Source organism: Oncorhynchus kisutch, linkage group LG2 (assembly GCF_002021735.2).
Source record: "Oncorhynchus kisutch isolate 150728-3 linkage group LG2, Okis_V2, whole genome shotgun sequence".
NCBI lineage: Eukaryota > Metazoa > Chordata > Actinopteri > Salmoniformes > Salmonidae > Oncorhynchus > Oncorhynchus kisutch.
In genome coordinates, this window is record NC_034175.2 from 40,329,852 (window position 1) to 40,345,609 (window position 15,758).

Genomic DNA, 15,758 nt, shown 5'->3' on the forward strand with positions numbered 1-15,758 from the left:
ATAACCTCTCGCATAATATTAACTCCTGCAGAATTAAGAAGTTCTTACAGTACACCAAATGTAGGCAACAATTTTGACTCGGGGAACAGGAGTAGAGAAATATGATTTATTTCTTTCAGAGTTTTGAGAGAATGTGAATGTGCAGTGAGATACAGTGTGTAGAGATGCTATCTTTAGTATTTCAAACACATAAAATATGCATCCGAGCCAAACCGAAAACTTATCAGAAACATGTTGGGTCGTTTTCATAGCTTTCTATTTCCTTACAAGCGTTAATACCGATGTCATTTGGACAGAAATCTTTCCAATTTGTTTTTGTTATTGAGTTCTCTCCCCGATAAGCAGACGACAGGAAACTTTACCGACGTCAACAAGATTGAAGCATTCATTTGATCGATTTATTACATTCTGGTGAGAAAGGGTTTACTTAGTCTTCTAGGGCAACATATAATGACAGAAGAGAAGCTGCATGTATCTAATTATAGACAAGTTGACTAATAAACAGCCTATCAAAATGTCAGAAATTATAAGCAGAAACATATCTAAATCAGCATAGTAGGAAGTAGGGGTGCTGAAAAATCAGAAAAAAAACAAAACAATAATAATTAAAATAAATTGCAAATTTCTATTTTTTAACAAAAGTAGTGCACTGGGCCTGCACTAGTTCTATGTTAGCGGGCTAGGGTCAATTGCGGGCCTCAGATTTTCACTTTATCACATATAGTTGGGCAGTTGCTGATGGGTTATTAGCAATTGCGGGCTGGGAAAACAAACAGCTGACCCGGACAGCACTAGTGCAGTGTCATAGTATTTACCAATATTAACAATGGAACTGATCTTCTAACGCAAAACAAGTTCAACTTATGTTGCCTTGCAAACTACTCATGTCAAAATTGTATTTTACATATTTAAAATACATTTAAAATTATTAGTCAGACTACAAGTACAATGATGAACATTGTGACTATAATTATATTGCACAACCTGACTTCATTAATATGGATTCTCTTAAATAGTGCAAAATACATTATACAGGAATGTACTGGAGAGAGCGCATCAGTAAACAAAACAAATTAACTTTTTTACAGTAAACTGCCAACATATCTGATAATATTAAACAAATAAAATATGAAGAAAAAAAAATTAACACAAAAATAACAAAAACCACAATCTGTACAAATTGCCATAGACAATAACAAACTTTCTCCACTTGGAGAAATAGGCCCCAGTCCATCAAAAGGCCTTTCTTTTTTCAAAACATGTAAAGTAAAAAAGCGTGTGTTAGAAACAGAAATCAAAGCCCAGACCAGTCAGTTCCACATTGATGTAAGATTTTCTCGGTGCGTCTTCTCTACATGAAGCCATGATTCTCTAAAGTCCTTTTACTCTTTTCAGAGAATTACTCATTTAGCCTTTACATATATTAACAAACAAAATGAGAAAAAAAATGACCCCTGTTGTCGTCCAACAGTTCCGAGTTAGTTCCCATAATGGGGGTTGGCGGTGTGTGTGTGTGTGTGTGTGGGGGGGGGGTGGGGATTGGAGCAGATTCAACTTTCACCTCATCCAATAAGAGCAGCTCTGTGGGGGTGGGGGCGAGGCTGAGGGACACTTACTTGATGCTTGCGTCAGCAGTACTGTCTTTGAGCATTTTAGTGAGGGGGCCCAGGATGTGGCCTGGGACCCAGCCCTCGGCCGCAGGGGACTGGCTGTTGGCGGGCCGGTACACTAGGTACATGTTCTGCTGGTTGGTGGCCATGATCTGCACCATCTCGCCCTGGATCACACAGATCTCATTCTCCTTCAGTGCACTGTAGTCCTGGGTCACCATCATGGTGGAGGACATGCCGTTACATCCAATGCCGTCATGCTGCTCGGGAGGGGTGGGGATGGGGTGGGAGAGGAGAGGAGAGGAAGATAGATTGTATTATGACAGGGGAAATCAACATTGATACAAACCTGTATGCACATTCAAATAACATGAGTCATTACATACATTGACTCAATTCCTTAACTTCAGTACTTCTTCTCTGCAAGTTCGAATGTAAACAAAGTTTCAACATCTCCCGTTGAAATGTAAAACTAGGGCAGACAACAGACCGGGCTCACCCTCATGGAGTCATAGCGTTCGCTGTGTTTCATGGGGTCAAAGCAGGAGCTGCCGTTGGAGGTAGATAGTTTGAGAGGAGTTGGGGTCCTTCCCGGTCCTGCCATGGGGGGCTTCTCTGCCCCCACAGAGGAGGAGGAGAGGGGCCTGCTGTTGGAACTGGGGGGCCGACTGCCCGACGGGTTTCTGGTGAGGGATTGGGAACAACCCTTCTCCTTGTGGTACTCAATGGGAGACTGCAGGGCTGTGGTGATAGTCCAATGTTACACACAATCAATAAACGAAAAGCCACATGTGCGTATTCTGTGTTAGACGAATGAGGACCATGATAGAGGTGAAAATAGTATAACTCTAGTGTTGAGGTTGTAGTTATGACTAAATGGGTTTTTATCTAACTATTGACAATAACGCTAGGGTTGCAAAATTCATTTCCCAGGTTTTCCAGAAATCTTAGTTAGAAGATTATTTGAATCAGGAGGGAATAAGCATGGAATCCGGAATCCTCCTACTAGGATTTCTGGAAAAACATCTGGGGATCTTGGGAAAATTACCGGAATCTTGCAATCCTAGATTTAGCTAATGAAGGTAGAGGCGTATGTCAGACAGGAAGTTCTCTCACCAGACAGGAAGTTGCTCTGGGCATCCAGGACCTGGCTGACATGTTGGACCCACACCTGCTTGATGTCCAGGTTGGCCGCCTGCAGGGTGAATCGCTCGGCCGAGCCTCGACACGACAGCACAAACTTACAAGGGTCGTTGTCCACATGCTCCTCCAAGCCCAGGTAGCTCACCTGTCACGATGAAACACAAGAACGCTAGCTCAACACTGCTCAATTCAACAACAACGCTATGTGTGTGGTCTTTTCTATGGACTCCGTACTTTATAAATGTTCTAAAACCCTGCTTTCAAACCAAAATGTCTCCTGGGGCAATAAACTTTGGTTGATGGATTGAATGCAACAGTAGGAAATTGCCTAAATGTTTCTGCTCCATGATCTCCCAATAGCATTCACTGTTGTTTTGACATTACTTGCCTTGATGCTCTTCTTGAACTGGTAGCCTGGGGTGGACGAGCCCTTGCGGAGGAGCTCGCTGAAGATGACGATCTGCTCAAAGAGGAAGACCCTGCGCTCCTTGCTGCGCGACAACACGCCCGTGTCCTGTTCCGTTACAAAGAAAGTCTCCTGCTGCAGCAGTTTACCCTGGCTGGTCAGCTTACCCTGGGGGACGGGGAGAGAGCGCGCGCGTGCCGAACACACACAGGATCAGTTACGACTCAACATCTATCAACGCCGGAGAATGAAGCAGAGTCAGCCACGCCCCCTAGTCTGTCTGTCAACACTACGGCATTACCTAGTCTACCAGCCCCTTCTCTCATCACCACGGTCATAAAGCTTACAGCAGACCATTGTACTGGATCTAAGACCAGGGTGTTACATCTCAAATGGAACCCTATTGCATATTTAGTGCACTACTTTTGACCTTGGCCTATAATAGGGCTCTGGTCAAAAGTAGTGCACTCTATAGGGAATAGGATGGCCATCCAGACCATTGGCAAAAACAGTGCTTTAATCTCGCCACCGTTGCAGCAGGCTAGGCAAATCTTCGCTTAATTCAGAGGTCAGAGATTTCACGTAGTCGGAGTGTCATCAAAGTGACTTTGACTACGCCCGTGTGGAAGAACAGACAGACCAAGTCATGACCTGCTGGAGTTAAATAGTCCAATAACACAGCTTCATGAGTCATTTCACATTTTTCACAAACTGAGCACGGATTGCAAACACCCCTAAAATCATAGCTGATCCCGGTACTAACTTCCTGAACATGTATACCATAACAAATGTAATTATACCACACCTCTTGATCTGCGGCGCTATTTGTTTCCTATTTTAATGCGCATGCTTTTATCGACTCCCTGGGAAACAGTGGTGGTTGTTACCGAGTGGAATATCCTGACTAAATTGAATGACACTAAATGTACAGCACCTCATAGCCTTGTAGTCGGCCAAGATTCATCATGTCATTGCAGAGCTTGGGGACCTGGGACATTAAACCAACTGCCTTCTGTAAAAACACATTGAGAATGGTGTGAGCGTTGACATTGATACAGCAGTGCTGATGGACACACGAAACATCAAATAGGGTTACAAAATTCCAGGGACTTCCTGGTCGAAAGATTCCTGGAATCAGGAGGATTCCCTGTTTTTTTCCCCCCTCTGGTAAACGAGGTATTTTGGGAAAGCTACTGGAATTTTGGCAACCTATAGACAACAATCGCAAATCGCTTCTGTTACCTCCATCTCTTGGCAATCTAGTCCTGCTTTGGAACTATACTTTAAGAAGTCCTGAAGAAGAAAAAAAAAGAAAAGGTTGTGTGTAATCAATAGGGCATTGAGAAAAAAAAAACTCCATTAGTTTCAGGTAATTATATCGAAGGGCATGTCTTTCAGGGATTACTTGTACGCCAGGAATTGAGCGTTGTAGTCTTACCTTTAGAAGTAGCTGATACTTGGTTATTCTCTGAATTGGCTTTATGAGGAAGTCACTTATGCCAAGTCTTGAGCTGACCTCTTGCTGTACGCCCTAAAGTAGAATCAAATGCAATTAGCATTAGGCATATTTACAACGCAAAGACAATATGACACAAAGTTGTTCTCCGACTACTCAAGAATTCTCAAAAGTGTCGTACGGCTCACCTCGAAGAACGTGTCGTACTCGGCGACAATGAATTCAGACTTGGGCTTGTTCTGGCAGTAAACCACATACATGTGTAGTCGCCTCTCCTGTATAACAGAAAAATAATATTAGCATCTTTCCTCTCATTTATTTCTCCAGGTCAAACGGTTGAAAATGTGAAAAAGGATATTTTTCCTCTGACTTCTCTTCCACTTGTTCTGAATAATCATTTTTGACCCACATAAGTCACCTATGGTTGTTGAATGAGTCTACCTTGAAGTTCTACCGCGGCCATTGTCACGTACCGTCACACATACCCGAACAACAAAAAGGGGACCCCCACTCACGTACATGTTTAATGAAAAGCTCAGGAAGGTGCTCGTTGTCTTCGAGACATTTCTCCAGCTCGCCCACAAAAAAACTGTGGGAGGAAAAATTCTCTCAGTCACTCTGATAGGGCAATGATGCAAGCCAAAATAGTGCTAAACCACATGAGGAGTGACCTGGTTTGGTCTTCTAGACCTAATGACAACACAATCCAGTTTATGGGAGGTTTCTGGATGGTCGACATGTTATATTCTCCCCAATATTACAAATATACACAGTGTACGTCCCAAGTGGCACCCTATTCCCTGTACAGCGCACTACTGTTGACCGGGTCCCATAAGGGGTATGGTTAAAAGTAGCGCACTACATAGGGAACCATTTTGGGACTCAGACAAGTCAGGAGACCAGACTTACTCTTTGTGCCAGTCGTAGATCTGGTGAATATTCCCGAAAACGATTTTGTCTTTTCCTTTCATATCTTCAGGGACTCCCTTATCCTCGATCGTCTTCATGAACCCCTTAAAGAGAGGAAGGGGAAAAACCCAGAGCGAATTAAGGTCATGGACTCTAAGACAGGAAACACGAGTCAGATATTGATCAGCATTGTGAGACTAGCATGCAATGGCAAAATAAAATAGGATGGATAAATATGGTTGAACTCATGGGCCGCATTCCAAATGGCACCATACTCTCTATTTAGTACACGCTATAGGGAATAGGGTGCCATTTTGGTACTCAGCCCTGGATGTGAGAAAACCCCCTACACACTTATCTCAATATGTGATCTCAAACCCATCCCGATAATCAAATGATGTTTCCTGAGGAGTTGGGTATGTAAATACAGTCAAAAAAATCGGGGAGCCTCTCTGTGACTTTGACAGAAATACCAAAGAACACAAGGCAAATAGGACGACAACAAGGACATAGCCCAACACTTGGGATGCGTCCATAAAAGCACACTATTCCCTATATACAGCAGTGCACTGGTCAAGCGTAGTGCACTAAATAGGGAAAGGGGTGCCATTTGGGACAAAGACTGAGAGATTTCTGAATTGTCACATTCTCCACTGCTACTAAGACATGCCTCTCTCTCTCATGCTCCTTCCCCACTATTGAGGCTGAATAGCCCCCCCCGCTAGGACGAGATTCTTGTCAACTCACCTCCACTACAATCCCCAAGTCCTTGACATAGTCCTTCTCAGTCTGCACCAGCTCATTGAGGACAAACCTGGGGAAAAGGACATGTGTGCTTAGTGACCTGAATACACACAGGAGGCAGCATTTCTCAGCAGGATGAAACACCTATAAATGCAGTACAACCTTCAAGGGAAGAATATAATAGCTTCATTGTTCCTATGAGGGAACTTGTTTTCTGAGTGGTTGAAAAAATATATATATATATATAAACAGAGTAGGTTAAACAGTAGACCTGCTAGGTGTCCTTCTGAGTGTTACACATGTAACCAAACAGAGGACAGGAAGACCACATCAGAGCCATGAGTGTGTGTGCTATATGACAGAGGCTAAGCTACACGTCTCTTACATGCGTCCGCGCAGAGCTTTGGCCTTCTGATCCATTTCAGGGTTCCTGGGCAGGGCTGGGCTGGTCTGTTCCGGAGGGGTCAAAGTGGTGAAGCTGGGGTAGGCACCTGGCTCCAGATTCTAACACAGGAGAGACAGAGGATATGAAGCAAAGAAGTCACAGTCATACAGTCGACTGCTGTGACACAGGGAGAGGGAGCCGAAGGAGAAGAGATCCCCCTCCGCTTAACCAATGAGCTGCCAAAGCCAAATAAGTCTAAAACACTCTGTATTGTACTCTTTCGGGAAATGGCTCCGCGTGTACAAAGCTGAAAGAGAGTCAGAAAACCGAATCGGAGCGAATCGTAACATTGCCAAATTCAGAACATTCATAAAGGAAGCTACTGTGCAGAAGACACTTGGAACCTTATCACATCATCGGTCACCTGACGTCATACTACTTATCTGATCTGTATGTGGCAAGACTGCCCGTGCCCCAAATGGCACCCGATTCCCTGTCCAGTGCACTACTTTTGACACGAGCCTTATCAAAAGTAGGGTGCTAAATAGGGGATAGGGTGCCGTTTGGGACTCAAACGGGGTCCTATCCTCCACATTCAGAAAGGAAGATATTTGCAAACTTGCCCTGCGTTTATAACATGAACATGCAGCTCCCAGTCAACGTGACGTGGTTAGTGGCGTTTCAAAAGCGGAAGTTAGAACGAGTGGATGACGTCAAGCGCACGAGAGCGTTAGTGCCTAGATTGTCACCGACTTAGTGTGCAAAGTGAGTGTGCAGAAATGGCAATTGCTCAGTGCCGTTTTGTATTTCTTCACCTTCCGAACTTACCATCTTAGTTTGGACCAACTTTTCTATTGCACTGACCAGCTCCGCAGCGCTGGGGACATCGGCAGAGCCCTGACGCGCAGCAAGCAATGCGGAGGACTGCAAGGCACAGTTTAGGAGGAAGGGAAGGAGAGAGGGAGGTAGGGCGTGTTAGCAGCAGGGAGAATGAGGAAGAGGAGGAGAGCGGGAATAGAGACAGAGAGACAAAAAGGTAGTTATTAGATAAGCGCTTAGTCAGGACCCAGCTACAAAAGACAAGCTTTAGTGGAGCAACGTGAGGTGCTGTTGGAATTACACACAAGCTACATCAGTTAGTAGTAGGCCCGGGCACATTTCAGTGCCAACGTGTACGTCCCAAATGACACCCTACATTGTAGGTCACTACTTTTGACCAGGGCCCATAGGGTGCCATTTGGGACAAAGAGGTGGGGTGGGCTCTTGTGTAGTGAGAGAGTGAAAGTGAGAGAGTGAAAGTCAAGTGAGAGAGTGAAAGTGCAACAGTGTGTGTGTTAGTCAGTCACGTCACACACAGGGAAGCAGCTCTTCCAGCTGTAAACCAAGCCAGTACACATAATGCTTCCCATTCAGCAGACACGGATTCAGCTGCAGACACATCTGGTAGTTAGTGGCATGGTGTTGCATAGTACACATAGGCAGCAGAGGAAAGGGAAGTGGAGGGGGCTGCAGGTGGACACATCTTATGAGCCTGTGCTGAGAGACATAGCAGATTTTGGAGATCAATAAGGTCGTTAACCTGAAGGGAAGACGTCCATTAACCGGAGGGAGGGCTAAGCGAAAGCTGTGTCCCAAAATAGCCCACTATCACCCTACAGTGCCCTTTGGACTCAGGTCAAAAGTATTGCACTATGTAGTGAATAGGGTGCCATTTTGGACACATCCGAGAAGTAACTCCAACAGAGTGAGCTAGTAGACTTAAAGGGTCAGAAGAGGTAATACAGTGTCATAGTGTGGGGGTGCCATGCCATACCTTCTCCTCCTGGGATGAGGGGTCCTTGATGATCTCCATGGGGGGCGGCAGGGGGGTGTGCGAGTCGTCCTCGGGCTCCTCCTCTCCTCCGCTCTGCATTCCAGAGGACTTGGACAGGGTGCGCTCCTTCCTGCACCTCTGTAGGGAGAGAAGGGTAGAGAGGGTAAAGTCTGGGTGGAGCGGGAGGGGTTAACGTGGGTCATTGTCCCGGAGTTCACCGGGGGGTGTCCTGCTCCATCACAGTGCCTCTCTTTGTCTCAACATCACACTGGGTGCCACACAGCCACCAGCCAGAAAGTCACCGGAGGCCAAATGGCACCCTATTCCCTATGTAGGGCACAACTTTTGACCAGAATTAGTGCACTACATAGGGTGCCGTTCTAATCACAAATCATGTGGAATACATCTGTGCCATTCCTTTAGGATTTTTATCATGGGGCGGTGCGAGGAATGAGAACAAGGAATCTACTTTTCTGTTACTGTGAAATGATACTGTAGCGACATGACCTTTTTTTCTTGACCCCCCCCCCTTTTCTCTCCAATTTTGTGGTATCCAATTGGTAGTTACTGCCTTGTTCCATCGCTGCAACTCCCGTACGGACTCGGGAGAGGTGAAGGTCGAGAGCCATGCGTCCTCCGAAACAAGATCCTGCCAAGCCGCACTGCTTCTTGACAAACTGCTCGCTTAAACCCGGAAGCCAGCCACACCAAGGGGTCGGCGGAAACGCCGTACAGCTGGCGACCGTGTCATCGTGCATGCGCCCTGCCCGTGACAGGAGTCGCTAGAGCACGATGGGACAAGGACATCCCGGGCCGGGCCAAACACTCTCCTAACCCGGACGACGCTGGGCCAATTGTGCACCGCCTGATGGGTCTACCGGTCGAGGCCGGCCGGCGACACAGCCCAGGATCGAACCCGGGTCGGTAGTGACGTCTCAAACACTGCGATGCAGTGCCTTAGACCGCTGCGCCACTCGGGAGGCAGGGCATATCTTTTTGGTTGGCATCTAAAACATCTACATCCAGCAGTTGCTAAAGTACAGCACAATATTGCTCTGCTATCCATCAACCAAATGAGAAGTAAGAAATAGACTACCTGCGCTGACAAAAATTCTCTCTACTTTTCCTCATGCACAGAGATGCTTGTAATTGCTCAAATTTGCTTGAAATTAGTTGACACTGAAATTGATTCAGAAGGATGCCAATAGTTTATGACTTATGCACCCTGCAGAATGATCCCTTTGTTATTGGGGATGTGTCCCAATAATGCTAAACTCTACTGAAGAAACAGCCCTTTTTCAGGACCCTATCTTTCAAATATAATTTGTAGAAATCTAAATAACTTCAAAGATCTTCATTGTAAAGGGTTTAAACACTTCTTCCCATGCTTGTTCAATGAGCCATAAACAAATAATGAACATGCACCTGTGGAACGGTCGTTAAGACACTAACAGCTTACAGACGGTAGGCAATTAAGGTCACAGTTATGAAAACGTAGGACCCTAAAGAGGCCTTTCTACTGACTCTGAAAAACACCAAAAGAAAGATGCCCAGGGTCCCTGCTCATCTGCGTAAACGTGCCTTAGCCATGCTGCAAGGAGGCAGGAGGACTGGAGGTGTGGCCAGGGCAATAAATTGCAATGTCCGTACTGTGAGACGCCTAGGACAGCGCTACAGGGAGACAGGGTGGACAGCTGATCGTCCTCGCAGTGGCAGACCACGTGTAACACCTGCACAGGATCGGTACATCCGAACATCACACCTGCGCGACAGGTGCAGGATGGCAACAACTGCCCGAGTTACACCAGGAACGCACAATCCTTCCATCAGTGCTCAGACTGTCCGCAATAGGCTGAGAGAGGCTGGCCTGTGGGCTTGTAAGCCCACAGTCCAGTCGTGTTTTTGTCTCACCAGAGGTGATGGTCGGATTCACGTTTATCGTCAAAGGAATGAGCGTTACACCAAGGCGTGTACTCTGGAGCGGGATCGATTTGGAGTTGGAGGGTCCATCATGGTCTGGGGCGGTGTGTCACAGTATCATTGGACTGAGCTTGTTGTCATTGCAGGCAATATCAATTCTGTGCATTACAGGGAAGACATCCTCCTCCCTCATGTGGTACCCTTCCTGCAGGCTCTTCCTGACATGAGCACGTCTGGGACCAATTGGATCGGAGGGTGAGGGCTTGGGCCATTCCCCCCAGAAATGTCCGGGAACTTGCAGGTACCTCGGTGGAAGAGTGGGGTAACATCTCACAGAAAGAACTGGCAAATCTGGTGCAGTCCATGAGGAGTAGATGCACTGCAGTACTTAATGCAGCTGGTGGCCAAACCAGATACTGACTGTTACTTTTGATTTTGACACCCCCCCCCCCCCCCCTTTCAGGGGCACATTATTAAATTTCTGTCTCAGTTGTTAAATCTTGTTATGTTCATACAAATAAACGCAGTTGACAGTGAGAGGACGTTTCTTTTTTTGCTGAGTTTACTGTTGATGAGGGCCCATAGGGGTCTGGTCAAAAGTAGTGAACTATATAGGGAATAGGGTGTAGATATGTCATAAGATAACAGCTTATACTTTAGCCTTGGGAAATTGCTCCTCTATCAATGGGAGGATTTTTTTTGGGGGGGGGGGGAATGCTACAGATACACAATCACTGTAGTTATCAACCTTTGGTTGCATGTGAAGTAAGGTTCAAGAGAGGTTCAAAAAACTGATCTGAAGGGGAATCAGCACAATGGGAAGATCTCTTCCAAACCATTGCCTGAACTGTACTTCTAAATACGATCCATTCACTTAAAACCCTTTGTTAAACGAAGAGCATGAAAGAACCACAACTCCCCCAGATAGTGTATTCCCACAACATGTGACCTTTAAAAGGGGAAATTCGTGAATCAAAGAACTGTGATGGACATGTCCTTTAGAAACCAATTCCTGCATGTTACAGAGACACGGTGGAGAGGAGAGCGAAAGGGAGAGAGGGAGATGTGGCAGAGACAAGGAGACGCGGTGGAGAGGAGTCAGGACGCTCATTACCTCGTCTACGCTCCCGTCGTGCAGGGAGCTCTCAGGCGGCCCCAGGTCGATGCTCTTGCGGCCGTCCCGCTTCTTGTGCTTGCTGGGGAACTTCTTGACGCTGCTGCCGTGGCTGAGGCGACGCACAGGGCTGGTCAGCCACTTCTTGAGGGTGTTGCCCGAGCGCTTCGGTCCCGGAGAGCTGGACTGGATGGAGCTCAGGGAGGCCTGGGACTGCAGGTTGGCCACCGACTCGGTCTTCGCTCCTTCGGGCCCGCTGACAGAGTAGTTCTCTGGAAAGGGAGGAGGCAAACAGCATTTTAGACTTCCCGAATTCACCCTGGCCGACATTCCGCCAGACACACACCTTTAGAGTACCTAAGTACCCAGCAGGAGCTTCAATTCAGACATTTCTCCTTGGCTCTGTGTGCGTCCCAAATGGCACCCTATTCCCTATCTAGCGCATTACTTTTAGCCAGGGCCTATAGGAAATAGGGTGCCCTTTTGAATGCGGGCCCTTTGGTACTGTACTAACTGGAGTGATGTCCCTTGTCGCCTGACGTATACTAACAAAAGCTTCTTTTTTTAACCCATTACTTCCCAAAAACATATGGTGAGCAAACACGGTCGTGCGTTTATCAACATTGCTGACCGGCAGACTGCATGAACCAGACCCAGTGATCAACATTGGCCAGTGTAATACAACTACTGCTCCGGACTTTATTGTCCCCACGGGGAAGTTGTGTTGCAGTGTCATGTACACATTCAAAAAGTGGCGTTTAAATGCTATGTCGGAATGCAAGTCATTCGTATACCAACATTGCTCAATGTAGGATGCTACTGTACAGGAATGCAAGTCACACAGTGTGCTTTCTCAGCTGGCTCCCAAAGGATCATTTCACGAGGCGCCTAAGATTCACAACACGTCTCCTTCTATTTCTACAAACAGGACCTGTAGGTAAATGTTAAAAGCGTCTGCCCCGTCCATTGGGATCAAAAATAGCTCGATACTAAAGGAAACATTTGGCCAAGCCATTGAGATGAAAGGGGGGGATACATTTGTGCTGTGGGGGAGGGCCTCTGTTGACCAGGCCAGCCAGGTCAAACAACTCACAAGTCTGCAGTAAAAAGCTGACAGTGTCCATGCTGTTATCAGCAGGCTGGGGAGATATTTGCTGCTACGGTCAGCCCTATTGTGGCAAACAAAAGAGGGAGGATAGCGCAAATATCCCGCTTCTCTGCTAAACATGGTATCTTTCTCTCTCTCTCTTTGCCATCTCTCTCACTCTTTCTCTCTCACTGGACTGACCTAGACTTAATTTCCCATCTATTTGAACCAATGTGGGAAAGTACGACAGTGCTATCCACAATGACAGCGGACTACATGTTCGGTACTAGAAGAATCTCAGTCCTGCTTATCGTGCAACTCCGTTTGCATAGAATGTATCCCGAAAATGGCATTAGAGGTGTTGAGTGAAGCTGTGAAATGAAGCATGAAATCCTAAGTCCTGAAATATGTTAACATAAAATGGGGAATGTATGGATTATGGAGCAACTGGAAAGCAGTTATGGGGCAGACAGTGGCATCTGTCTAATACTAATAGGTTCATTCCAAAGGGTTAACAGTTCATGAGTTCCAACAGCCTCCATTCATTCCAAAGCGGTCCTCATTGCACGGAACCCAAATGGCACCCTATTCCCTATATAGTGCACTATTCTAAGCCAGAGCCCTAGTGTAGTGCACCATAAAGAGAACAGGTTGCCATTTGGGATGCATGCATTGAGAGTAAAGTGTAGCGTGTGGGGCTGCTGACTAGCTGCCTTTTGTGCTAGATGACTCATTACAGGGAAGTGACCTTGAGGAGAATCATGTGGACCAAGCCTGTAGTTAAATATTGTAAAGTAGAACAACTCAGCAACTCAGAGCCATATCAGAGCCCCAGCCACAATCTCTCCCCGAGGAGACAGTCAATAACAGGGCAGTGAGAAAGAGGGAGGGGGTAGTCCTCTGTAGCTCCGTTGGTAGAAATACCCTGATGTCGAAACGTTGGCTTATTAGGTTATTCAATTATTGAATCAGAGCTCCTATAGTGTGCGGCTCTCCTTTTCTTTTTCAAGTGTTCTACTCCGCTAGCCAGCATCTGGCTTAAATAGGTGTTCTACTCTGCTAGCCAGCACCTGGCCTAAATAGGTGTTCTACTCCGCTAGCCAGCACCTGGCTTAAATAGGTGTTCTACTCCGCTAGCCAGCACCTGGCTTAAATAGGTGTTCTACTCCGCTAGCCAGCACCTGGCTTAAATAGGTGTTCTACTCCGCTAGCCAGCACCTGGCTTAAATAGGTGTTCTACTCCGCTAGCCAGCACCTGGCCTAAATTAGGTGTTCTACTCCGCTAGCCAGCATCTGGCTTAAATAGGTGTTCTACTCCGCTAGCCAGCACCTGGCTTAAATAGGTGTTCTACTCCGCTAGCCAGCACCTGGCTTAAGTAGGTGTTCTACTCCGCTAGCCAGCACCTGGCCTAAACAGGTGTTCTACTCCGCTAGCCAGCACCTGGCCTAAATAGGTGTTCTACTCCGCTAGCCAGCACCTGGCTTAAATAGGTGTTCTACTCCGCTAGCCAGCACCTGGCTTAAATAGGTGTTCTACTCCGCTAGCCAGCACCTGGCCTAAATAGGTGTTCTACTCCGCTAGCCAGCACCTGGCTTAAATAGGTGTTCTACTCCGCTAGCCAGCACCTGGCTTAAATAGGTGTTCTACTCCGCTAGCCAGCACCTGGCCTAAATAGGTGTTCTACTCCGCTAGCCAGCACCTGGCCTAAATAGGTGTTCTACTCCGCTAGCCAGCGCCTGGCCTAAACAGGTGTTCTACTCCGCTAGCTAGCACCTGGCCTAAACAGGTGTTCTACTCCGCTAGCCAGCACCTGGCCTAAATAGCTGTGCGTTTCTTTCGCCTCCAGAAACTGAAATAGTGAAACGAGGAATAGTGACATAAAAAGAAAAACAGGAGAAATAAAATGGCACAGATGGCTGCCTGCTGAAATGTACTTTGTGGAGCAGCGCGTCACACTTAGACTTGATGACAACAGCAGGCATGTGCTGGAAAAATGGTCTCGCTCTCATTAGGCCCTGCTCTGTGTGCACATGGCCTATGTCCCAAATGGCACCCTGTATATTGCACTACTTTTGACCAGGGCCCACAGGGATGCCCAAACTTAGTGCACTACATAGGAACCAATTGGGACGCAAACCGGGTCCTCTTAAGCGCCTTCATTTCCCATCTCGCCAGATTAATGGCTGCACTGACAGAGGGATCATATTCTCATTCCTCACCCTGCTGTCTCACTGTTACCTAGTTCTGATGCAGAATCTGCATGCTCCATCACAGGCCTTCTGTTTACACTGGAAACAACCACTAGGAATACTCCCTCCAAACCACAAAGGGGGATTCAAACCGAGGGAAATATTTCGCAATAAGATATTAGAGATGGACAGTCATCAGGGTTATATCATGACTCCACAACGTGAAATGAAATACATTTGTAAATGTTGGTGACCCATATAAAATGTGGTTTCATGACTTTTTGGACATTTTTATGCTCGGATACCATTGCAGCAGTTAAACTGTCTAAAATGTTTGCGTCGGTTATTATCGCAGGGCGTGAACAGAGTATAGTATTTCCGTGTCACCAAACAGTGGTTCAGTTGTGTGATATAGAACCACAGTCCCACACAATGGAAACCTGTGGAATGACCGAGTCAATTTCCCAGTCTCAGCTACAGAATGCCCGAAAGACGAAAAGCGGAGAGATTTCCCCCACAATTCACTGAAAGATTCTCTTCACCTCAGTGCAGTGTCCCAATGACTTGAACCGATTTCTAACTCAGCCAGAGTTCACAATAGCCTGCGGAGGACGGGTATTAGAGCAGGACAGCAGCTGGAGCAATGTGAGAGGTAAAATCCCCTCAGATGTTTCCCGTTGAGGACCAATGGCAGCCTAGCTTGTGGCAGGCAGCTAGACAAGCAGACCAGTCTGCACCTCGGTCAGTGTAGGGAGAGGCACGGAGGAAGAGGGAGAAAGAAGAGGTGGTGCTCGTCTACATTCCTTCTACAGACCTTATCTAATAATAGTTTTCCAATGACTACCTGTCCTGATATGTGGTGTCAAATACGTAGCAAAACAGGTTCTTTAGTACAGACCTGTAAGCCTACATTTAAAGACGCGTACAGTTCGGAAAGTCCCACCGGTGGAAGTATTAATTAATAGTCATTAATTAAACTGA

At 46.6% G+C, this 15,758-nt stretch overlaps 1 protein-coding gene across 4 annotated transcripts in view; it reads right to left on the minus strand.

Annotated features, from left to right (window-relative positions):
- LOC109865868 (kalirin) overlaps positions 1-15,758 on the minus strand; it is a 260,858-nt gene that overhangs the window by 13,773 nt on the left and 231,327 nt on the right. For 2 of the 4 annotated variants that reach the window (XM_020454357.2, XM_031794244.1), the window contains 15 exons: positions 11,501-11,772; positions 8,467-8,604; positions 7,482-7,577; positions 6,654-6,772; positions 6,272-6,338; positions 5,525-5,628; positions 5,135-5,204; positions 4,804-4,890; positions 4,598-4,690; positions 4,402-4,452; positions 4,094-4,171; positions 3,142-3,327; positions 2,727-2,898; positions 2,110-2,351; positions 1,617-1,870 (listed from right to left, as the gene is read on the minus strand). In XM_020454357.2, the coding sequence (XP_020309946.2) occupies positions 1,617-1,870; positions 2,110-2,351; positions 2,727-2,898; positions 3,142-3,327; positions 4,094-4,171; positions 4,402-4,452; positions 4,598-4,690; positions 4,804-4,890; positions 5,135-5,204; positions 5,525-5,628; positions 6,272-6,338; positions 6,654-6,772; positions 7,482-7,577; positions 8,467-8,604; positions 11,501-11,772 (2,029 nt within the window). The remainder of the gene's footprint in view (positions 1-1,616; positions 1,871-2,109; positions 2,352-2,726; positions 2,899-3,141; positions 3,328-4,093; positions 4,172-4,401; positions 4,453-4,597; positions 4,691-4,803; positions 4,891-5,134; positions 5,205-5,524; positions 5,629-6,271; positions 6,339-6,653; positions 6,773-7,481; positions 7,578-8,466; positions 8,605-11,500; positions 11,773-15,758) is intronic. The other 2 variants (XM_031794240.1, XM_031794248.1) reach the window with 1 other exon arrangement.